This window comes from Lacerta agilis, chromosome 6 (genome assembly GCF_009819535.1).
Source record: "Lacerta agilis isolate rLacAgi1 chromosome 6, rLacAgi1.pri, whole genome shotgun sequence".
Taxonomy (NCBI): domain Eukaryota; kingdom Metazoa; phylum Chordata; class Lepidosauria; order Squamata; family Lacertidae; genus Lacerta; species Lacerta agilis.
In genome coordinates, this window is record NC_046317.1 from 42,946,999 (window position 1) to 42,971,306 (window position 24,308).

Sequence of the window (24,308 nt, forward strand, 5' to 3'; positions counted from 1 at the left end):
ACAGCCCCATCACAACCAGCAGCCTCGGAACACGAGCCAGAACCACAACCCCTGACCAGGGAACAGCCCAGGCCGCAACGCACACGAAGGCGACCAGCGTACCTTGAGGACTATGGATGCAACCTCCCAGGCAGGACTGGAACTTAGAGGGGAGGGGTGTTATGTACTGAGTTGAATAGGATCCAAACTGCAGCAGGCTGATTGGTCCTAGAACAATAGGATTGAGATTGCAGCAGTCTGACTGGTCCCAGAACAATAGGATTGAGATTGCAGCAGTCTGATTGGTCCCAGAACAATAGGATTGAGATTGCAGCAGTCTGATTGGTCCGCAGGAGCCACCCAATCCAGCTCCAGGTGGAAGTGAATCTGCACTCTGATTGGCATACAGGAGTATCCCTGAATTAGCCAATCACGTGGGGCCCATTGTGTAAATAGTGTATATAAAGCAAACGTTTTGGGGAAACTACATTCCTCACTACTATGAGCTGAATAAAGAGCATGAAATTCACACTCGACTCCGAGTATCTTTCATCCTGAATAGCTTCCTTAACCATATGCAGAGCTAACTGCAACTGTGGGTTTGCTTCTTATGCCACTGCTAGTCCATAGCACAGAAAAGAAAGACTGCATCTGAATGTGGCTGGCACCTTGTCTGAAATAGGCATCTTACACTGACCTACAGCAGCTTCCTGTAGACCCAAAGGCAGTTTGAACTTTGAAAGCTGGGCATATATGTACAGTGGTGCCCCGCTAGACGAAAATAATTCGTTCTGCGAAAATTTTCGTCTAGCGGGTTTTTCGTCTTGCGGAGCGGCAATGACAGCCGCACTCCGCAAAACGAAAAAAAAAAAAAAGACGAAAATTTTTCGTCTTGCGAGGCAGCCCCATAGACTTTTTCGTCTTGCGGGGCAGCCTTCCGCTAGACGAATGCCTTCGTCTAGCGAGTTTTTCGTCTTGCGAGGCATTCGTCTAGCGGGGTACCACTGTATATGCTTGATGCAAGAATATCACAGGGATGCATAAAATAAGTGAAAGAAAATACAGTCCAATCCATTGAATCAGGAAGTTGTATATTGCAAGAGCTAAGGAACTGAATAGTGTAATGAGAGAAGATGAGATTAGCATGACATGGTAAACAGTATTTGTGAGTTATAGGTAGGTAGCTGTGTTGGTCTGCCATAGTCAAAACAAAATAAAAATATTCATTCCACTAACACCTTAGAGACCAACTAAGTTTGTTATTGGTATGAGCTTTCGTGTGCATGCACACTTCTTCAGATACAGGTACACTTCTTCAGATACAGATACAGTATTTGTGAGAACACACTTAAATGCTTTGCTAAATTGCACTATGTTGCCTCATTCCGGGTGATTCCTATGGGTGCTCAGAGCTCCCTCATTTGCTTTTCTTTGCTTTTCAGCAGCCAGGTCAAAAGCACACTCCCACACATCTTTGCAAATGCAAATTAAGACAAGCAACCTTTGCAGGCTCAGCTTACTCCAAGGTGTGCTCATTTCTTTGCCCAGCCTTGGGGACTCCGGCCATTTATGGGATAAATAGTTGTGCTCCCCATACTTTCCCAAAGGAAGTATCCAAGTCTCTTATGTTCCTATTGAACTTTGTAGCCTGTAATGTGTTTTATCTACTAATCTGATTTTGCTGAGCCATGACAAAAATCGGAGATGACAGATTTGAATGCAATAACATACTTCCCAGCAATGGAGGAGTGGCAGTCTCAATGACCTGGCTGGCAAAGTAGCCGCATGACAATGAAAAGAACAGCAAAAGATTGCCCATCTCACCTGGACCATAGCTGGCTAGGCTTCATCCACCAGAGAACGTAGCTTCATTACCTTCTAAAGGGGCTTTGATATTATTCTCATCCAGGAAACTTGGCATACCGGGGAGCTGTCATTAAATGGCTTCCATACCTTCTCCCACAGAGACAGAAAAAAGGGGCAGATTTGGATGAGCAAGGGTAGGGCTAGAAATTCTCATTTCTTTGACTTTATCAGCTGTTTTCTCCTCAGGTTTCATGTGAATCATTAATCAGTTCTGCACAGTTTTACAACAAGAGACCCAACATCTCACCAGGAAATTCAGAGAATTCCCTACCATGCGGGCATGGCCATATAGCCAGTGGCTGGGAGGTCCCGAGAAATTCCTAAAACCCTTGATCAGTTTCTGCCTTGTCTGAAATAACTGGATCGCTTTCAGAGTCACGCAGGTGAAGATCAATGCCACAGTCCAACAGAAAAACTGAGAGAAACTCCCCAGCAGCCAGGACCACAAGGGATTGATTAGATTCTCCATTGCCAGCTGACTGCTGCTTTGTTCTGCTCACTGTCTAGAATAAGTCCTGAAGACTTTCTGATTTGGCTGGCACTGCTGGCTCAAAAGTCCAGAACAAGTTTGTCCCAGCTGAAGCTGTAGGAATCTGGGAATTGCTTGGACCTCAGCCCACAAATTCTATTTTGTTTCTCCCTGAGGGCCCAGAATCCTCCCCCAATCCCCATTTTACATCTTGATTAGGATCAGTGTTATTGGGAAATGTAATAAATAAAAAACAAAACAAAAAATCCATCCAATAGCACCTTAGAGACCAACTAAGTTTGTTATTGGTATGAGCTTTCGTGTGCATGCACACTTCTTCAGATATGCATGCATATAAAAGCTGATACCAATAACAAACTCAGTTGGTCTCTAAGGTGCTACTGGAAGGAATTTTTTTGTTTTTGTTTTGTTTTGACTACGGCAGACCAACACGGCTACCTACCTGTAATTGGGAAATGTAGTTTTAATTGTCTTCGTATAAGATGCTTAAGATATTTTATCAGGGGAAGTACCTAGTATGCCTAGAATTAACTGATACTCAGAGAAGAAGCCACAAGGATGAATGGTACAAAGGAGTGCATTCGAGGCAGTTATTAAACCTCTCATAGGGAAGAAAAAACAGTTAACACATTTAAAAAGATGTAGAGGAAGTCAATACGATTATTTTTTATTTGCAACATCTAGAATTATTTATTCATTCTTCTCTTCTGACAGTTATTTATATCCCACATTAAAGGAAATAAATCCTTCCAAGATGACTTACAGGTAAATTACATATTTTAAAAACACAAGAAATTATTGTGACATATTAAAAGGTCTTCAGGGCTCCTCCCACAGAACAGCTGATGTGAGAACATGGAGGGGGAATGAGAAAGTCTAAATGATCAGCCTTCTTCCTGTACAATCCTTGTAATACCATAGTTATGACCTATATATTATTAAGCCGAATGACATATGCTTTGTTTTATTGGGGGTGGGGGGTGGGGAAACCGAGAGTATTTCTAGGTCTGTGATATGAAACGTGCAAAAAAAAAAATCCATTCATATTAAGCCCTGGTACCAGAGTTTATATTGTAAATAACTCAAGCTCTTCGTTCCAAGCCACAAAGTCAGTGAAACAAATGGATTTAATTAATCAAGTGCATTTATTTCCACAAGTCTATTCTGAATATGACCTGGTTGGATTGAGATCTTAAAAGGAATTGCCGAACAATATAACTGCAATCATAGCAGTCTCAAAATACTGAAAGAATCTATATTTGGAAATGGTGTGCTGTATCTTGAACCAGCTTCTGTATGCCTAGAGAGGACAACCATTCCCTTCATGAAAAGAGCATAAGTGCACTGTATGATATTAATAGTCATGGTGCCTACCAATATATATTGGTCTCTCCTGGGTAGTGAGAGATGTCACATCCCAGTGGCTGGCCATTCTACATTCCCTCGCCAGCCACATTGCAGGGCAGGATAGCCCGAAAAAACTAAAGTTCTAAGACCCTGTTCTTTCAAAGCAGTGCCGTGGTACCCAAGCCAGATGCCTTGCAGGTGCAAACAAACTGCACGACAACAATAATAATGAAACAGCACATTTCATAGAAAATATCCTTTCGGAATGAGATATGAAGCAGAGAAAGCACTGTGGAAGGATTCCTCTGATCACACAATATGAATTGGAACCAGTGCTCCAGATGGTAGTAATTCTGTGCCCTACTCTTTAGGCACAACTGAATGGTGGCTGGTAACACAGAATCCAGTCAATTTCCAGTTCCTTGTCGAGAAATGCAATTTTACTCACCAGGAAATGCAACACCTCACCAGGAAAGTCAGAGAATCCCTTACCATGTGGACATGGCCGTATAGCCAGTGGCTGGGAGGTCCTGGGAAATTCCTTAAACCTTTGATCAGTTTCTGCCTTGTCTGAAATAGCTGGATGCCTTTCAGAGCCACGCAGGTGAAGATTAACGCCACAGTCCAATAGAAAAACTGAGAGAAACTCCCCAGCAGCCAGGACCACAAGGGATTGACTAGATTCTCCATTGCCAGCTGACTGCTGCTTTGTTCTGCTCACTGTCTAGAATAAGTCCTGAAGACTTTCTGATTCGGCTGGTACTGCTGGCTCCAAATGCCAGAACAACTTTGTGGCAGGTGGTGTTGTAGTTATATGGGAAGAGATGGAACCTTCGCTCATACATTCTAAAATGTTCACACCGTGGGCGCTTAATCCCCACCTTTTCCCCACGTCATTGCTGGATCCAGATCACTGTTATTAGGAAATACTGTAGTAATAATTGTCTGCATGTAGGATGCTTAGATATGAAGTGAGAGTCCTGATGCAAGCATTGCTACTGTGGTAATAGCAAGCATCAGTGGAGAGCCTTCAGCTTCAGATATATCACATTCATGGATTGGGTGATTATTTGCAGAATGGGAATCGGGAGGTTGGGAGGATCAGGCAAAAGCTCAAAGTGCAGGAGTGTCAGGGCAAGAGCAACCTTCATCTCATTCATGGCAAACTGTTGTCCAATGCTGTTCCTGAGTAGAATAAAGGGCAACATTACACTACAAACAGAAGAGCATTCTGGTGATGGTCAAATCAGTATTAGAATGGCAACAGATGTAGTGGCTGAAAGAGCTAAAGGAAAAGGGGGCATTCACAAAAAAGAAGACTGTTCTATTCCCACTTACTGGGTCACAATGCCCATTGAGCTCCATGGGGCTTAAATTTGTATAGGATTATAGGACTGCACTCTTAGCAATATGTTTTCCCCAATGTAATCTGAAGGAAAACTCCTTCATATCTATAAATGCCTGGGCCAAATGAGACATGATGTTAAATGCGTTAGTGCGCATGATTCTAAAATTGTACACAGTCATTGTCTTCCAACAGGCCTGCAGGGGTTGGGAGGGAAATGTTAACCTCCCCGCACCCGCCCCCGCTGTGTTGCTGATGTTGCTCCTGAAGTTGCACTTTGAATGGAGAGGGAAGCCTACACAGTTTTTGTAAGTAGCACTTTAGGGACTTGCGTGTGGGTGGATTTTTGGCAGAACACTTCCATAGGTCCTGCCCGGATTAGGAATGTTTCTGTATTAAAATTTCACAGCAGTTTAGTCAATAATTTTGCAATGGTTTTCTTTTCACAATAGATTTTCGCCATTTTGTAAGTGTTTAAGCAACATTTTAAGAATCATTACTATATAACATGTGGTCTGTCGCTCTACTTAATTAATACAGTATCTTCCTCATACTTTTCTTATCCAGTTCTGTAGAGGGTCACACTAAGCCTGTCATCAGAGTTGTGTGAAGATATATCCAAACATTATTATTTTTTGTGCTAACAGCAGCTGGCAGGGAAGGGATTTCGATGAGAGTAAAGGCATAGAGATGAGAAGGGATTTAGCACACCAACACCCACACACCCTCACACTTCCACCAGCATCTCTCTCTCATGCACACACTCTAGAGCTGGTATTACTGACTAAATCAGCTTTCTCACCTCCAAACTGGAAAACTTCTGGATGTGTTTAGTAAGGTAAACCAAGCAAGAAACTGGTAAAACAAATCACTGGATAAATCCACACATCTAGTCACACAGTGTTAGTGTGAAAAACAATTGGCCTCTTTTTTAAATTTTATGTGTCTATGGGAATTATTCTGATGTTCTCCACCATCTTTTTCTCAAAACATGTTCAGTTGTCTCAATCTCACCAGAAAGATCTTGCTTAGCCCTTTATCCCTTTATTATTACCTCAGGATTGTCCCAAACCTCAGGATTTCTGAGAAGACCATAAACATCCAATGCAGTTAGAAAGCCTGTGAAAAAAGAGACACATCATCTATTATCATTTCATCAGCAGTGATATTATGTAATGAGAATTAATTGCTATCCAGTGGCATTTACCAAAACATTCATTCTTAATAACTTGTTGCAAAGACAGGCAGATTTTCAGAGTTGTAGCACTGGTAACCAGGGTGATCCTGCACAGAGTACAGGAAGGCAGCTGGAAAGCATATGACTATGCTTTCCTGGTCATGTAATATTTGTTTGTTTGAACAAGGAATTCATTTAGGTGCAGGTGAGGCCTCAAGAGGTGGTCCATCTAAGCCTAGCAGCTCCTGAAAGTGTCCATCTGAACACAGGGGCTGTGTACTTCTGTGTAGTCATGCACACCTGTGTGTGTCCTCTGCATATTCCCTGTGTGCATGAATGTGAGTGTGTGCATGCAAGAGTGTGGGGTGGCCGCTTCACAGTTGGCAGGGTGAATGTGGACCACAAAAAGGTTAGCCACCCTTGATGGAAGTTAAGAGACAGTGGAATTGAATAATGAGAACAGTGTAAGAATGACGATGGAAGAGGAAGTCTGCAGAAGAAAGAGAGGGGAAGCCTACCTTTTGGTAAGGTCCGTCCATCAGCAAAGGTCACAGGAGAACTCAGTTCTTGTGCTATAAGTGGTAAAAAGAAAATACATTCATACATATATATATACATAAATTGTATGTAAAGTAAAACAATAAACAATCTGTGCCCCCCCCCCATATCAGCTTCCAGCCTTCCTGTTATTGCGGTTTGTACTAAGTATATCTTTTTGTATACCTAAATTTATTATTTCTTCTTGCTTAACTTTACTCTTTGGGACCACTTATACATTTGTTAGAAGATTGGCTCTTTCCACTATGTTTCCCATATAGTATTAAAAATATTCCCAATCTCTTTCTATTGCTTCATTTGTCACTCCTTTTACTTCTATTTTTCTGGCCAGATTCTGGTATCCTAATAATTTTATTTGCCAATCTTCCAGATTTGGTATTATTGCACTCTTCCAATTTTTTGTGCGATCAGGAGCTTCGCTGCCATTGTGGCATATACTAATACACATTTATCCTTTTCTTTTATTTCATCCCCCAAGATTCCTAGTAAAAATATATAGACTATATAAGGACAGACTTTTGAGATTGTGGGGAAACATACTATAGAGTCTGATTCTTCAGCAACATGGGCAGAAATCAGTTGGCCAAAGGAATACAGCTGGCACTGAAGCCTCCTGGGAGGCACCAGTGGGGAAGGCACCAGCTTAACTAATATCAGCAGCCTCCTGTAGACCCAAAGGAAGTCTGAACTTTGAAAGCTGTTCATATATGTATATGCTTGATGCAAGAATATCTGCAAGAATATCACAGAAAATATAGGGGTGCATAAAATTAGTGAGATAAAATATATACCAATCCATGGAATTATGAAGATGTATGCTGCAAGAGCTTTGTGATCTGAATAGTTTGATAAATGAGAGAAAATGAGCTTAGCATGAGAAGATAAAAAACTATTTGAGAGAACAAATTTAAATGTTTAATTTGCTGTATTGTACTCTCTTGCCTGAATCTAGGGTCGGGGTCCCTTTACCTTTACCTTAGGGACCCAGGTGGCGCTGTGGGTTAAACCACAGAGTCTAGGGCTTGCTGATCAGAAGGTCGGCAGTTCGAATCCCTGCCACGGGGTGAGCTCCCGTTGCTCGGTCCCAGCTCCTGCCCACCTAGCAGTTCAAAAGCACGTCAAAGTGCAAGTAGATAAATAGGGACCGCTCCAGCGGGAAGGTGAACGGCGTTTCCGTGCGCTGCTCTGGTTCGCCAGAAGTGGCTTTGTCATGCTGGCCACATGACCTGGAAGCTGTCTGCAGACTAACGCCGGCTCCCTCGGCCTATAAAGCGAGATGAGCGCCGCAACCCCAGAGTTGGACACGACTGGACCTGATGGTCAGGGGTCCCTTTACCTTTACCTTTACTCTCTTGCCTGAATCTAGGGATTCTATGGGCATCCAGAGCTCCATCACTTGCCTTTCCTTGTTTTTCAGCAGCCAGATCCAATGCACACTCCCACATATTCGCACATGCAAATTAAGACAAACAACCTTTGCAGGTCTAGCTTACTCCAAGGTGTGACCATTTCCTTGCCCAGCCTTGGGGACACTGGCCATTTGTTGGGATAATAGTTGTGTTTCCCCACTTTCCAAAAGGAAGTATCCCAGTCTCTAATGTACCTGTTGAACTTTGTAATCTGCGATGTGCCTTCTCTATCAATCTGATCTGAGCATTAAAGACTTGGGTAGAGCTGGGAGTTGGGAGTTCTTTGCCTGGCAGTGAGGGCCAGGCCACTGACTGGGACTGATGGGAGTTGAAGTTGAAAACATCTTGAAGGCACCAGGTTGGGGTAGGTTACTTTACCCTTGAAATATGAAGACTTACATTTATTTCTTGCCTTACAAAGAGCAATGCAACTTACTGCATGAATAATTTTGACAGCCTCTAGCATACTCATGTAACTGCACGATCAGAGGGACATAAGATACAAATTTCTTACTGCCTCTGCTGTACACTGCCTTTGCATATTCAGGGTGGTTGATGCACAGGAAAGCTAAGAAATTTCCATACTGTAAGGTTCGCGTGATGGTGCTTCACAAGTAACGGAGCAGGAGCCCAAACAGTCTTTTGCAGTATTATTGTGCAAACTATTTACAGTACAGAGCTGCAAAAAGCATGTCTGTTTCAGTTGCTGGCAGAATCCGGGAGTGGCCCCTTCCAGCTTCTCCCGCAGCATAATAACTTCGGCACCCCAAGTCTCCTCCTACCCTCCTTGCGTTTCACCCCTCTGCGCAACTGGGGTGCCGAAAATGGCGTGCCCCCCTCCTGACCAGCCGGGCAAGGTGAGCACAGGGTCTCAGCAACATTCCCCAAGCTGTCTCCCCGCCAGGCTCCCTGCTTGTGGCTCCTGGCTGGAAGAGGCACTGGGGCTCTCAGTGGCATCCATAAGCCCCCTCCCCGCCTGGCTGGTTCCTTCCCTCTCCTCCCCACTGGAGGTGTGGTGGCTTTCCCCGCTGAAAGAGGTGCTGCTGCTGAATGGGCGTCGGGGCTCTCTGTACGCTAACGGACCCTCCGTTCCCCTCAGCTGGCCAGGTGGCAGTTCCCTGACACATACCAACGTGGATAACAGTGTGGGTACTTTTCTGCCTTCTTCCTGTACAATCCCTTGTAATACCACAGTTATAACCTATATATTATTAAGCTGAATGACGTATACTTTGTTTTATGGGGAGGGGACCCAAAGTATTTCTAGGTCTGTGATATGAAACATGTAATTAACTATCATTAACGAGCTTGGGTTTGAAACGTCTTATACTTTCCCTGACCCTCTACTGTGAAATTAACAAACTCTCTATAAATTATGAGAAGACAAAAAAATTGCCCTTCTCTAACAGCTGGAAATTAGAGAAATGGATAATAAGAGAGCAAGAAATCCAACAAGTGAAGATGTATAGATATCTGGGAATTCTATTCCAGAGCAATTTAGGGTGGTCTATCCATCGCACAAATGCTATAAAACAGGCAAAGTGTATCTCATCAGTAGTTACTCGTTTTTATTATCAGAAGGGAAATCAATTTATCCCTGTGGCCAACCAGATATTCCAAGCAAAAGTGCCATCCCAGATATTCTATGGGATCCCACTATGGGTACAAGCATATAACAATGACTTAGAAAAGATTAGTTTCTTGAGATGTATCCTGGGACTCCCAAATGTTATTAAATATGAAACAATGTGTGCAGAATTAGGCATACACACAATGGAATACTGGGCCTGGACTACCGCTATAAAATACTGGCTGCACTGCCATTTCTGCTGTCCACCATCAAGCCTGCTCTCTGACCTGCTTAAGGACTCCTATAAATCTAGATAGTACCAACTCCTAGAAAATAAAATCAGATTGATAGGCATCGAGCTGGAGCCCTTGTACAATTCAAGCGATCAACATATCTTTCACAATGTCCTAATTAGACTAAAGGATGTTGAAATATTGTGGCAGCTGTAAATAAAATTTCCTCTCCCATATTCTATTATTTAAATATCCTAGATAGCAAGGTCAACTATGTTACTAAACTAATAATACCAGCCCAACGTAGGGCATTTATGTTGGCCCGACTGAATATCTTTCCCTCGGCATTTGTCAGGGGTAGATATCAGAATATTCCCAGAAACAAGAGATACTGCAGATGTTCCCTGAATGTCCCGGACACTGTAGAGCATATTCTCTTTTATTGTCCACTACACAGTACGCTGCGTAAACGCGTGTTGTCCCCCCTTTTGGATGGTTTGAAACCGCAGCATCGTGGAAGTGTTAGATTTTGTCTCTCTGACATTGACCAAGGGGTGACTGTGGGGTAGCTGAGTTTTTGGCAGCAGTGCTTCAAGGAGTACTTTAACAGGAGGAAATTCTAGATTTTACATATACACACATACAATCAGCCTATGAGTTTAATTGTTGTTTCTTTGTGTATATATATTTTAAAGTTCCTGTATGTGATGCTTTCTTTCGTGATTTTACTTGTAAATGCCTAATAAAGGTTTGATAAGTATGAAACATGTAAAAAAAATAAAATCCATTAATATTGAGCCCTGGTATCAGAGTTTCTATTGTATTTTTTTAAACAAAAATTTATATTGATTTTGTAAGATTTTTAACACAGATAATATCATAGAATTTTTTTTAGAAAAGATAATATAGGAAAGAAAAGAAAGAACAATAAGTTCTTACATTCATAACTTATCTTTACATTTATGGGTAACTTCCCTCCCCCCCAACTGAATTTCATTATCTTATCATTCTCTAGCAGTTTCAATAGATCAATATCCTAACCATTAAAATTCATACCAACATCTTCTTAACCTAAATCTTAAAGAAAAATAGCAAAAACCTATAGCTACTTCCTAAGGCAACACTAAATACTATAATATTTATTCAAATAATATTTATTCAAATAAATTTTACATTTCTTCCAATCTTCCTCAAACGACTCTTCTCCCTGATCACGGAGTCTTTTAGTCAGTTCAGCAAGCTCCATAAATCCCATCATCTTCATTTGCTATTCATCTATTGTAGGTAGTTCTTGGCTTTTACAATTCTTTGCAAGTAGTAACCTCGCAGCAGTTGTGGCATACAAAAAGAATGTTAAGTCTTTCTTGGGTATTTCTTGGCCTACAATTCCCAGTAAGAAGGCTTCTAGTTTCTTAATAAAAGTGTCTTTCAGCACTTTTTTCATCTCATTATAAATCTTTTCCCAGAAGTCCTTAATCCTGGGGCACATTCACCACATATGAAAAAGGTCCCTTCTTTTTCCTTACATTTCCAGCATTTGTTATCAGATGTACAATACATTTTTGCTAATTTTACAGGTGTCAAATACCATCTGTACATCATCTTCATAACATTTTCTTTCAATACAGTAAATGCAGTAAATTTAATACCTTTCCCCCCCACAATTTCTCCCAATCATTTAACGTAATGTTGTGCCCCACATCCTTTGCCCACTCTATCATAACAGATTTCACTTGTTCATCCTTTGTATGCCATTCCAACAACAAATTATACATTTTGGAAAGATTTTTCAACCTTTGTATCTAACAATTCTGTTTCCAGTTTGGATTTTTTTCTGAATGAAAACCAAAGTTTTTATTATCCACTTTAAACACTTCATTGATCTGATGGTATTGCAACCAATCATTTAAGTTATCTTTAAGTTGTTCATAAGACTTCAACTTAAATTTGTTATCAACTTCCATTAAGAGATCACTATATTTCAACCATTTAGTATCCATGTTTAACCTTTTATGGGCCTTAGCCTATAATGGTGAAATCTACCTAGGTGTTTTTCTTTCTAGCAAATCTTTATATCTCATCCACACATTGTACAGTGATTTTCTAATTATATGGTTTTTAAAACCACTATGGGCCTTTATCTTATTATGCCATAAGTATGCATGCCATCCAAATACATTATCAAAACCTTCCAAATCTAAAAGATCAGTGTTTTCCAACACAAACCATTAATTAAGCCAGCAAAAAGCAGCAGCTTCAAAATAATTTTTTTACTGGACCAGGGGGATCAGGCCCAGGAGAAGAAGAAGAAGAAGAAGAAGAAGAAGAAGAAGAAGAAGAAGAAGAAGAATTAGAAGGAGCGACGGGAGGCACTGTGAAGTAAGATGACGCTGAAAGTGTTGACATGGAATGTTCACAGTTTGAACCAGAGGCCGAAGAGACTCAGAGTATACCACGCACTAGAAAGAAAGAATCTGGTCTTAATCTGTTTACAGGAGACCCATGTAATTCGGCACCACAGAAGGATTTTACAGAATAAAAAATTAGGCCAAGAATTTATATCATCGGACAAAGTCAAGAAGAGAGGAGTTACGATTTATGCAAAAGAGAAATATAATCCAAAACAGTTGTTCAAGGATGAAGAAGGGAGATACATTGCAATTGAAATTAAGGTACAAGGTGACAAATATTTGATTCTGGGACTTTATGCACCAAATGATGGAAAGTCAATCTTTTATAAAAAGATCCATGACATGCTTTTGGACTATTTGGATTATAATATTGTTGGCCTAGGATATTTCAATGGGACAGTTTCTACTTTGATGGACAGGTCACAAAGGGCTAAAATTACAAATGAAGGGAAGCTGCCCAAAACCTTTTTTGATATGGTGGATAATTTGGATTTGATAGATGCATGGAGACTGAAGAACCCAACAGAAACTGAGGCAACATATTTTTCAGAACCATAATAGTCATGGTCAAGGCTAGATTATATTTGGATTTCTAGAGCATTGGCACCCAAAATACAGAAGGCGGAAATCTGCCCCAAGACCTGTTCAGATCATAATGCTGTACAATCTCCAAGGATTCCTTCAGATGGAGAATGGATGATGCGTTGTTGAGAGATCCCAAGGTAATGGAAGAAGCCGCAAAGAAGATGAGAGAGTATTCTCAGATAAATTTGAATACACAAGTAGAGAAAAGAATTGTTTGGGACGCAAGTAAGGCGGTGATGAGAGGGTTCCTTATAAGGGAAAAAGCTAAAAAGAAGAAGGAACAAAATTTAGAAAAAGAAAGATTGTTGGATCAAATAAAAGAGAAAGAGAAGAAGTTAAGAGGTCACCCAAAAAATCAACAAATTCAGAAAGAAATAAAGATCTTACAGTCCCAATACATGAAAATATTAAACCAAGAAATTGAATGGAAAATTAGGCTGATGAAACAGAAAACTTTTGATTCGGCTAACAAATGTGGGGAAATGCTGGCTTGGCAGTTAAAGAAGAGACAGAAATTGAATACCATTACCAATTTAAAGATTAAAGACAAGAATGTGGAGGATCCAGAGGAAATTAGAAAATGTTTTCAGAAATTTTATAAACAATTGTACAAGGAAGAGAAAGTAGAGGAGAAAGTTATTGAACAATTCTTGGAAAAGAATGGATTGCACAAAGTCCCAGAAGAGAAAGCAACAATACTCAACCACCCGATCACAATCCAAGAGATGGAGGATGCAATTAATAAAATGCAGATAGGAAAGGCCCCAGGACTAGATGGACTGACCGCAAAGTATTATAAGTCCTTGAAGGATTGGTTAATCCAGCCATTGAAGGATGTATGCAATGGACTGTTGGAGGGAGGGAGGGCACCAGACTCATGGAAAGAAGCGTATATCACTTTAATTTTGAAACCAGATTCAGAAAAAAACATTAATGAAGAATTACCGACCAATATCATTACTGAATGTGGACTATAAATTTTTTGCAAATGTCATGGCCACAAGGTTAAAAAGAGTGTTGAAAGAATATATCCACAAAGACCAAGCAAGTTTTTTACCTGGAAGACATATGAATAGTAACACAAGGAATATCGTGGATATATTGGAAAGGTTGGAAAAGAAGATAAACACTGAAGCAGCACTGATGTTTATTGATGCGGAGAAGGCCTTTGACAATATTTCTTGGAGTTTTATGAAGAAAAATCTAGAAAAGATGGAGGTCAGCCAAAAATTTATGAATAGCATAAATGCGATTTATAAAGAACAAAAAGCAAAAATTATAATAAATAACGTGATATCAGAAGAAATTAGAATTGAAAAAGGAACGAGACAAGGGTGCCCTATCTCCCCTCTACTTTTTATAACGGTCCTGGAGGTCCTTTTGAACATGATTAGAACGGACAAGCAGATAAAAGGAATAAGGGTGGGAGAGAAAGAATATAAATTGAGAGCCTTTGCTGATTATTTGGTTTTATCCCTACAAGATCCGGAAACCAGTGTGCCTAAAGCATTAGAGATAATTGACTCATTTGGACAAGTAGCAGGATTTAAGTTGAATAAAGCCAAAACCAAAGTGTTGACAAAAAATATGGTACCTATGCAGGTACAGAAATTACAAGATCAAACAGGACTAAGTTTTGTTAACAAGGTAAAATATCTAGGGTGAATTTGACACCAAAGAATCTAACCCTGTTCAAGGACAATTATGAAAAATTATGGAATGAAATAAAAAGAGACCTGGAGATATGGACTAGATTAAAGTTGTCTTTGATGGGCAGAATAGCAGCTATAAAAATGAATGTATTGCCAAAGATGTTGTTTCTATTCCAAGTACTTCCGATTATAGACAAGTTGGATTGTTTTAGAAGATGGCAAAAGGACTTATCTAAATTTATCTGGCAGGGGAAGAAACCCAGAATAAAATACAAGATTTTGACAGATTCCAAAGAAAGAGGTGGATTCTCACTGCCAGATCTAAGAATTTATTTTGAAGCTGCATCCTTTTGCTGGTTAAAAGAATGGTTCAAGTTAGAAAATACGGATGTGCTGGACTTGGAAGGACATGATAATGTGTTTGGCTGGCATGCCTATCTTTGGTATGATAAAGTTAAAGCCCACAAAGCTTTTAAAAACCATATTATTAGGAATGCCTTGTATCAGGTTTGGACTCGGAACAAAGATTTATTGGAGAGAAAGACCCCTAGATGGCTGTCACCAGTGGAGGCTAAGGCCTATAAGAGACCTAATATGCCTGCAAAATGGCCGAAGTATGCTGATATACTGGAACAAGAAGGTCAGAACTTTAAATTGAAAAGCTATGAACAATTGAAAGAGGAGGTATCTGACTGGTTGCAGTATTATCAGATTAATGAAGTTTTTAAGTTAGATAGAAAACAAGGCTTTCAATCAGAGAAATCCAAGTTGGAAACAGAACTAATAGAACCGAATACTAAGAATCTTTCCAGGATGTACAACTTGTTGCTAGAGTGGCATACAAAAGATGAAATGGTTAAATCAGTAATGATTGATTGGGCAAGAGATGTGGGGCATAACATAATGTTGGAGGATTGGGAGAGGTTGTGGAAGGAAGGTATCAAGTTTACTGCATGTAATCTATTAAGAGAAAACATTATGAAAATGATATACAGATGGTATTTAACACCAGTGAAATTAGCTAAGATGTATCATGGTATGAGTAATGAATGTTGGAAGTGTAAACAAGTAGAAGGTACCTTCTATCACATGTGGTGGACGTGCCCAAAGGTAAAGGACTTATGGGAGAAAATTTATAATGAACTTTAAAAAGTGTTGAAAAACACATTTACTAAGAAACCAGAGACCTTTCTGCTGGGCATGACCAATCATGAGATCCCCAACAAAGATAGAATATTTTTTATGTATGCCACAACAGCTGCTAGGATTTAAATTGCTAAAAACTGGAAAACTGAAGAACTACCAACAGTGGAAGACTGGCAGATAAAGTTAATTGAGTATATGGAACTCGCAGAACTGACCGCGAAACTCCGAGACCAGAGGGAGGAGAAGGTGCAAGAAGACTGGAAGAAATTTAAAGAATATTTGAAACGACGCGAAAAGTTAGACATCTGAAATTGAAATCAGTGGATATTATAGGCGATAGCATTAAAATGTTAGTTTAAAATAGAATATAAGAAGATAGAATTGTGATTTTTTTTTTCTATTTTATGTATTTCTGTTAAGAATGAGGTGATAGATATAAGATGACAGATAAGGATTAAGATTAGTTGTAAAAGGAGAGTTAAAGTAGTTACAAAGTTACTACAGTATATTTGAAATGAACGCAGAAGAGAGGGTGTGAGGAAGTCCCCCAAGTAAGATTATTAATAAGATTTGAATAGTTAAATAGATGTTTGAATGTGAGGTGTGTTTTTGTTTTTGTTGTGTTTTTATGTATTGTATTAGTTTTTTGTTTTGTATTTTGTAGCTTGTATTTTGTATGTATTTTTTGTAATTTGCTAAAATACCAATAAATTCCTTTAAAAATAAAAATAAAAATAATTTTTTTTAATCTGGCAGAGAGAAGCCCCCTCTTTCCTTTACATCTGTTAAAAGTTTATACTTAATTCTAGGTTTCTTCCCCTGCCAGATGAATTTTGATAATATTTTCTGCCACTCCTTAAAACACTTCACATTGTCAATGATAGGTAACACTTGGAATAAAAATAACATTCTTGGCAATACATTCATCTTTCTAACAGATATCCGTCCCATAAGTGACAACTTCAGACTTGACCATATATCCAGGTCTCTCTTAATTTCATTCCATAGCTTTACATAGTTATCTTTATATAAATTCAAAATTTTCACACCAAGGTATTTCACCTTTTAAACAAATTTTAAACCAATATTCTCGTCTAATCTAGTGATCTCTTCAACCGTAAGATTTTTACCTAACACTTTGGTTTTACTATTATTCAATTTAAAACCTGCAAATATGGAGGAGACAGTGAAGCCATCTATGGTGAGATGGGCTCAAGACATCGGGCGGCCAATAATGATGGAGGAATGGGAACATCTGTGGAGGGTCACCATGAATTTTACAAACTCAAGTAGGATAAAAGAAAATATGATGAAAGCGCAACATAGATGGTACCTTACTCCTTCAAGACTGGCGAAAATCTACAAAGGTTCTAGTAGTGTGTGTTGGAGATGTGGGGGTAACAATGGAGATTTATATCATATGTGGTGGGTCTGCCAAAAAATTAAAAAGTTTTGGGGTTCGATATATGAAGAGATAAAAAAAAATGCTTGGAATTACTTTTCCAAAAAAAACCTGAATCCTTCCTACTGAGTATTGTGAATACTGGAATTCCTGTGAAACTGAGAGAGGTGTTTCTCTATGCTACGGCGGCCGCAAGAATCCAAATCGCTAAAAAATGGAAAGAGCAAGAACCACCTTTAGTGAGTGAATGGCAAAGCGAGTTACAAGAACTCGCCGAAATGGCTCAGCTGACCAATAACCTGAGAGGGGGATCTAGGCAAAAGTTCCAAGAAAAATGGGGTACTTACATAAAGTATGTACAAAAATACACTAAAGGACAAATAGCTATGCTAGCCTTTCAATAGTCTTGGAAGATAAATAGAGGAAATCAACAGAATAACAAGGTACCGGTAGACATTATAGCGAAATGATGATGAAATGAGGATATGCAGACCTGTCGACTTACGCTTATAAGTAAGATCTGATTATATGTTTGGGTGGACAGGAAGTCAATGGGGGTGGTGGTGGGGTTTTCTTTTCCCCCCCCTTTTTTTTTCTTTCTTTTGTATATAAGTTTTTCTTGTCATGTTTTTTGTTTTGTTCTTTCCTTCGGATTTGTGCGCAGATACAAATCTAAAGATTAAGGAGAATTTGAATAAATAACTCAACAAAATGTTAACAAAACACGACAACAGCCTTATGTTTAAAATCTTTATTTTTATTTGTATCTGGAATGATGTATCTTATTTGTATTTGGAATATTTACTGTATATTTGTAAAATATTGTATAAGTAATTAATAAATGATTTTTATTATTTAAAATAAATAAATAAATAAAACCTGCAAATTGTCTGAAATCATGTATAAGATCCAGTGCCTTATTTGCACTGGATTCTGGGTCCTGTAATGTCAGCAATAAGTCATCAGCAAAGGCTTTCAGTTTATACTGTTTTGACCCTACCAAAATGCCTTTTACTTCTTCATTTTCTCTTAACATATTCAGCAATACCTCCAGGACTGAAATAAATAGGAGGGGGGGGGGGAGTGGGCACCCTTGCCTGGTTCCTTTTTCTATTCTAAGTTCATCTGATATCACATTATTCACAATACGTTTAGATTTTTGTTCCAAATAAATTGCTTCTATAGCATTTGAAAAATATTGGTTGACCTCCATAATATCCAAATTTTGTTAAAAAACAACAACTCCAAGAAACATTGTTGAAGGCCTTCTCTGCATCTATAAACATCAAAATAGCTTTACAATCCTTCTTTGCCTCCAACAATTCTAGAACATCAACAATGTTCCTAACATTATCTCTCATGTGTCTCCCAGGAAGAAAACATGCCTGGTCTTTACCAATATACTCAGTCAGAAACATCTTCAATCTTCTTGCCAAAATATTGGCAAAAATTTTGTAATCCACATTAAGCAAGGAAATTGGTCTGTAGTTTTTTACTTGGCGTCGGTCCGTGTCTGGTTTTGGAATCAAAGTGATAAAAGCTTCTTTCCAGGCATAGTTTCTATTGTAAATAACCCAAACTCTTCGTTCCAAGCCACAAAATCAGTGAAACCAATGGATTTAATTTAATCAAGTGCATTTAGTTCCTCAAGTCTATTCTGAATATGACCTGGTTGGACTGAGAGCTTAAAAGGAATTGCTGAACAATATAATTTGCAATATAATTGCAATCATAGCAGTCTCAAAATATTGAAAGAATCTATATTTTGAAATGGTGTGCTGTATCTTGAACCAGCTTCTGTATGCCTAGAGAGGACATCAATTCCCTTCATAAAAAGAGCAGAAGTGCACTGCATGATATTAATATTCATGGTGCCTACCAATATTTATTTAATCATTTATTGGTCCCTCATGGGTAGTGAGAGATGTCACATCCCGTTGGCTGGCCATTCTACATTCCCTCACCATCCACATTGCAGGGCGGGATAACCCAACAAAGCTAAAGCTCTAAGAGCCTGTTCTCTCAAACCAGTGTCGTGGTAACCAAGCCAGTTGCCTTGCAGGTGCAAACAAACTGCATGACAACAATAATAATGAAACAGCACATTTCATAGAAAATATCCTATCGGAATGTAATATGAAGCAGAGAAAGCACTGTGGTAGGATTCCACTGATCACACAATATGTATTGGAACCAATGCTCCAGAAAGTAGTTATTCTGTGCCCTACTCTTTAGGCACAACTGAATGGTGTCTGGTAACACAGAATCCAGTCAATTTCCAGTTCCTTATAGAGTAATGCAATTTTACAAAGAGAGACCCAACACCTCACCAGTGAAGTCAGAGAATCCCTTACCATGTGGACATGGCCGTATAGCCAGTGGCTGGGAGGTCCTGGGAAATTCCTAAAACCTTTGATCAGTTTCTGCCTTGTCTGAAATAGCTGGATGGCTTTCAGAGCCACGCAGGTGAAGATCAATGCCACAGTCCAATAGAAAAATGGAGAGGGACTCCCCGGTAGCCAGGACCACAAGGGATTGATTAGATTCTCCATTGCCAGCTGCCAGTTGCTTTGATTCGCTCACTATTGAGAATAAGTCCTGAAAGGTTTCTGGTTCGGTTGGCAGAACAACTTTGTGGCCTCTGGTGCTGTAGTTTTATGGGAACTGCTTGAACCTCCACTCAAACGCTCTGATTGGTTTCCTCCTATGGGCACAGTATCCAAATGCCAGAACAACTTTGTGGCAGCTGGTGTTGTAGTTATATAGGAACAGCTGGAACCTTCGCTCACACATTCTAATATATCTTCCCCCTGGGGATGCTAAATCCCCACCTTTCCCCCACATCATTGCTGGATCCAGATCGCTGTTATTGGGAAATACTGTAATAATAATTATTTGCATGTAGGATGCTTACATAATTGATCAAGTACAGTATACATCAATTTATTGGCATGAATTGAGAGTCCTGAAGCAAGCATTACTACTGTGGTAATAGCAAGCATCAGTGGAGAGCCTTCAGCTTCAGATATATCCCATTCATGGATCGGGTGACAATTTGCGGCATGGGAATCGGAAGGTTGGCAGGATCAGGCAAAAGCTCAAAGCGCAGGAGTGTCAGGGCAAGAGCAACCTTCATCTCATTCATGGCAAACTGTTGTCCAATGCAGTTCCTGAGTAGAATAAAGGGCAACATTACATTACAAACAGAAGATCATTCTGGTGATGGTCAAATCAGGCCCTTTTCTGTTGTTGCTCCTTCACTTTTAGATTTCCCTTCCCAGAAATCAATGTCTGGCATCATATTTGTTCTCCTTTCTATGTCCCACCATTTTAGGCATTTGAACATATATTGTTTTATGCTGGCAGTTAATTCTGCTTTGCTGTGGACTCATCCACAATTGTATAAGCCTTGAAAACAGTTGTGTCTTTCATGAAAGATTAATGTCAAAGTCTCCTGTTATGGAGGAAACAGTGCAAAGTATAGAGTCAGGAAATATTTACCTTGGCCCTGCAGCAAAAGGCAAGAAAGCATATGGGTGGCGATGCTTTGAATTCTCTGTGGAGAATCTTAGAGGATTAAATTCCTACAACAGAAAATAAGTCATGGAACTTTGTATTAGAATGGCAACAGATGTAGTGGCTGAAAGAGCTAAAGGAAAAAGGGGCATTCACAAAAAAGAATACTGTTCTATACCCACTTACTGGGTCACAATGCCCATTGAGCTCCATGGGGATTATAGGACTGTACTCTCAGCAATGAGCATTCCCCACATCAAATGGAGGGCGGCGTTTGTGTGGTTGCATGCAGCCCCCTGGATTCCAGTGCGACTTCTGGTAGTTCGGGCTGGCGTTACCTTCCCCCAGGTGGGATACCTGGGGTTTCCGCTTACCTCAGTTAACTGCCCAATCCCGCCTGGGGAGGTGTTGCCAGGGGATTGGCCAGGTAAGGGGAGGAACCACCCCGCCCATAGAAGGTGTAGCCTACCTGGGAAGCAGCAGTTGCACTCCAGAGCTTCTACAGAGAGGACGTTGCTGGACTTCGTCAGCGGACAAGGTAGGGCTGGGGCCTTTGGCCTTACCCCCCCACCACCACATGGCCCTACAGAGAGGACGTTGCTGGACTTCGTCAGCGGACAAGGTAGGGCTGGGGCCTTTGGCCTTACCCCCCCCCCACCACCACCACATGGCCCTATTAGGTTGTGGGGGGGGAGGATCACTTCGGGGTCCTCTTTTAAAAGAGGATCCCTTTCTTTTACTTAAATTTAAACTGAATGTGCTGGGCAGCCTTGGGCACACATTCTGGATAACCCTGAAGTTTCCCAGATCCCCGGCTGGGGACTGGGAAGGATAAACGCCCAATAACTGAGCCAAGATCTCCCTACATCTGAATCTTAATAAAGTTGTGGCCAATTTTAATCCCATAGCATGTTGTCTTGTGTCATTATTCCGCTCAGGGGTCACCTGGGGTTTGGGGGACTCCGCCTGTCCACCAACATGTTTTCCCCAACGTAATCGGAAGGAAAACTCCTTCATATCTATAAATGCCTGGGCCAAATGAGACATGATGTTAATTGTATTAGTGCGCATGATTCTAAAATTGTACACAGTCATTGTCTTCCAACAGGCCTGCAGGGGTTGGGAGGGAAATGCTAACCTCCCCGCCCCCCCCGCCCCCGCTGTGTTGCTGATGTTGCTCCTCAGGTTGCACTTTGAATGGAGAGGGAAGCCTACACAGTTTTTGTAAGTAGCACTTTAGGGACTTGTGGATGGGTGTGGGTGCATTTTTGGCAGAACACTTCCATAAGACCTCACCCAGATTAGGAATGTTTCCCGGATTAGGTTTCCACAGCAGCTTAGCCAATAATTTTGCAATGGTTTTCTTTTCATAATAGATTCTTGCCATTTTGTTAGTGCTTAAGCAAAAATTTAAGAATCATAACTATATAACATGTGGTCTGTCCCTATACTTAATTAGTACAATATCTACCTCATACTTTTCTTATACAGTTCTGTAGAGGGTCACACTAAGCCTGACATCAGAGTTGTGTGAAGATATATCCAAACACTTTCTTTTTGCTAACAGCAGCTGGCAGGGAAGGGATTTCGATAACAGCAAAGGCTTAGAGATGAGAAGGGATTTAGCTCTATAGGAACACCCACACCCCCACACGCTCACCAATGTAAGTCTCTCTCTCTCGTGCACATACTCTAGAGCTGGTATTATCCTCATATGTAAATGCAGGCACCTAATATCATATCAGGGGTTGATAGTTTGGCATTAGGCCACAGATATGGGGCAATGGACTACCGGTAAATCAGCCTTTCTTACCTCCAAACTGGAAAACCTCTGAATGCATTTAGTAAGGTAAAACAAGCAAGAAACTGGTGAAACAAAAATTGGGATAAATCCACACATCTAGTCACTCAGTGTTAGTGTGAAAAACAATTGGCCTCTTTTTTAAAAGAAATTTTATGTGTCTATGGCAATTATTCTGATGTTCTCCACCATCTTTTCTCAAACATGTTCAGTTGTCTCAGTCTCACCAGAAAGATCTTGCTTAGCCCTTTATCCCTTTATTATTACCTCAGGATTGTCCCAAACCTCAGGATTTCTGTGAAGACCATAAACATCCAATGCGGTTAGAAAGCCTGTGAAAAAAGAGAATATCATCTATTATCATTTCATCAGCAGTGATAGTATGTAATGAGAATTGCTATCCAAAACATTCATTCTCAATAATTTACAGCAAAGACAGGCAGATTTTCAGAGTTGTAGCACTGGTAACTAGGATGATCCTGCCCAGAGTACAGGAAGGCAGCTGGAAAGGGATACGACTATGCTTTCCTGGTCATGTAATATTTGTTTGTTTGAACAAGGAATTCATTTAGGTGTAGGTGGGGCCTCAAGAGATGGTTCATCTAAGGCCTAGCAGCTCCAGAAAGCATCCATCTGAACACAGGGGCTGTGTACTTCTGTGTAGTCATGCACACCTGTGTGTGTCCTCCACATATTCCCTGTGTGCATGAATGTGAGTGTGTGCATGCAAGAGTGTTGGGTGGCCGCATCACAGGTGGCAGGCAACCCCCGCAGGTTAGGCCAAAGGTGAATGTGGACCACAAAAAGGTTAGCCACCCTTGATGGAAGTTAAGACACAGTGGAATTGAATAATGAAAAAAGTGTAAGAATGAAGACAGAGGAAGAGAAGGGTTCAAAGGAAGTCTGAAGAAGAAAGAGAGGGGAAGCCTACCTTTTGGTAAGGTTCGTCCATCAGCAAAGGTCACAGGAGAATTCAGTTCTCGTGCTATAAGAGGTACTGGAGGGTATAACCGAAGGCTCTCCTTAATGCACATGGTGCTGTACGTCATCTTTCCCAAGTCGTCCCTTAAAGACACAGCCCAAAATTACTGAAGTTAAGTCACAAAGTTTTGTTAAGGTGAAGCAAAAAAGAAGACAGAGTGGAACCCACAAACTAAGCTGCCCTTTCTTAATACAAGGGATGGGGGGGGGGGGAGAAAGAAATTTGATTCAGTTCACATTTAAAGGCGAACTTATCTAACTCACACTTTGTGGAACACAGCCACCCTTCCAAATTTGCACTTCTCCAGCCAAATAACAAGTGCAAAAATGCACATGCTAACTTAAAGCATGCATGGAGATGCATATATGAATGAATATCTGTGCTTTTAGGGCTGTTTTTAAAAGGGTTATACACTTCTTTTTTTTAAAAAAAAATATTGATTATGGGGTTTTTAGCTGTCTTTATTTTAATTTGTTCTGTTAGCCAACTTGTCTCTTATAGTGTGAGAAAGGCAGTAAATAAGTTAAATGATTGATTGAATGAAATACAGTGTACAAAACTGTTTTTTGTCATGTGAAATTAAACCATGAAGGAAGTCTACCTGGAAAGCAAATCATGCAGGAATCCCACCTGAATAGAGGAGGCTCCCCCTTTAGAAGTTACCAGGACATTAGTTACCACTAGTAATCACATACAGCTCCCAAGTTAAACAGTACAACGCATCATCAGATATCTACAACCTCTCCTAGACAATGACAGTTCTCTTTCTCAAGCTCTGGGAGGAAGACCCTTCATCACCTACAAACAGCCACCCAATCTCAAACAGCTCCTCACCCACA

The 24,308-nt window shown here is 40.2% G+C and overlaps 1 protein-coding gene across 3 annotated transcripts in view; it reads right to left on the reverse strand.

Moving 5' to 3' along the window:
- The window catches only part of LOC117048411 (cytochrome P450 4B1-like), a 53,655-nt gene that overhangs the window by 14,984 nt on the left and 14,363 nt on the right, over window positions 1-24,308 (reverse strand). The window contains exons 1-2 of one of the 3 annotated variants that reach the window (XM_033152204.1): window positions 19,534-20,176; window positions 18,260-18,280 (exon numbers count right to left, since the gene is read on the reverse strand). In XM_033152204.1, the coding sequence (XP_033008095.1) occupies window positions 18,260-18,280; window positions 19,534-19,722 (210 nt within the window). In that variant the 5' untranslated portion in view covers window positions 19,723-20,176. Of the gene's footprint in view, window positions 1-4,174; window positions 4,487-6,048; window positions 6,147-18,259; window positions 18,281-19,533; window positions 20,177-23,418; window positions 23,553-24,308 lie in introns of those variants that run through there. The other 2 variants (XM_033152203.1, XM_033152202.1) reach the window with 2 other exon arrangements.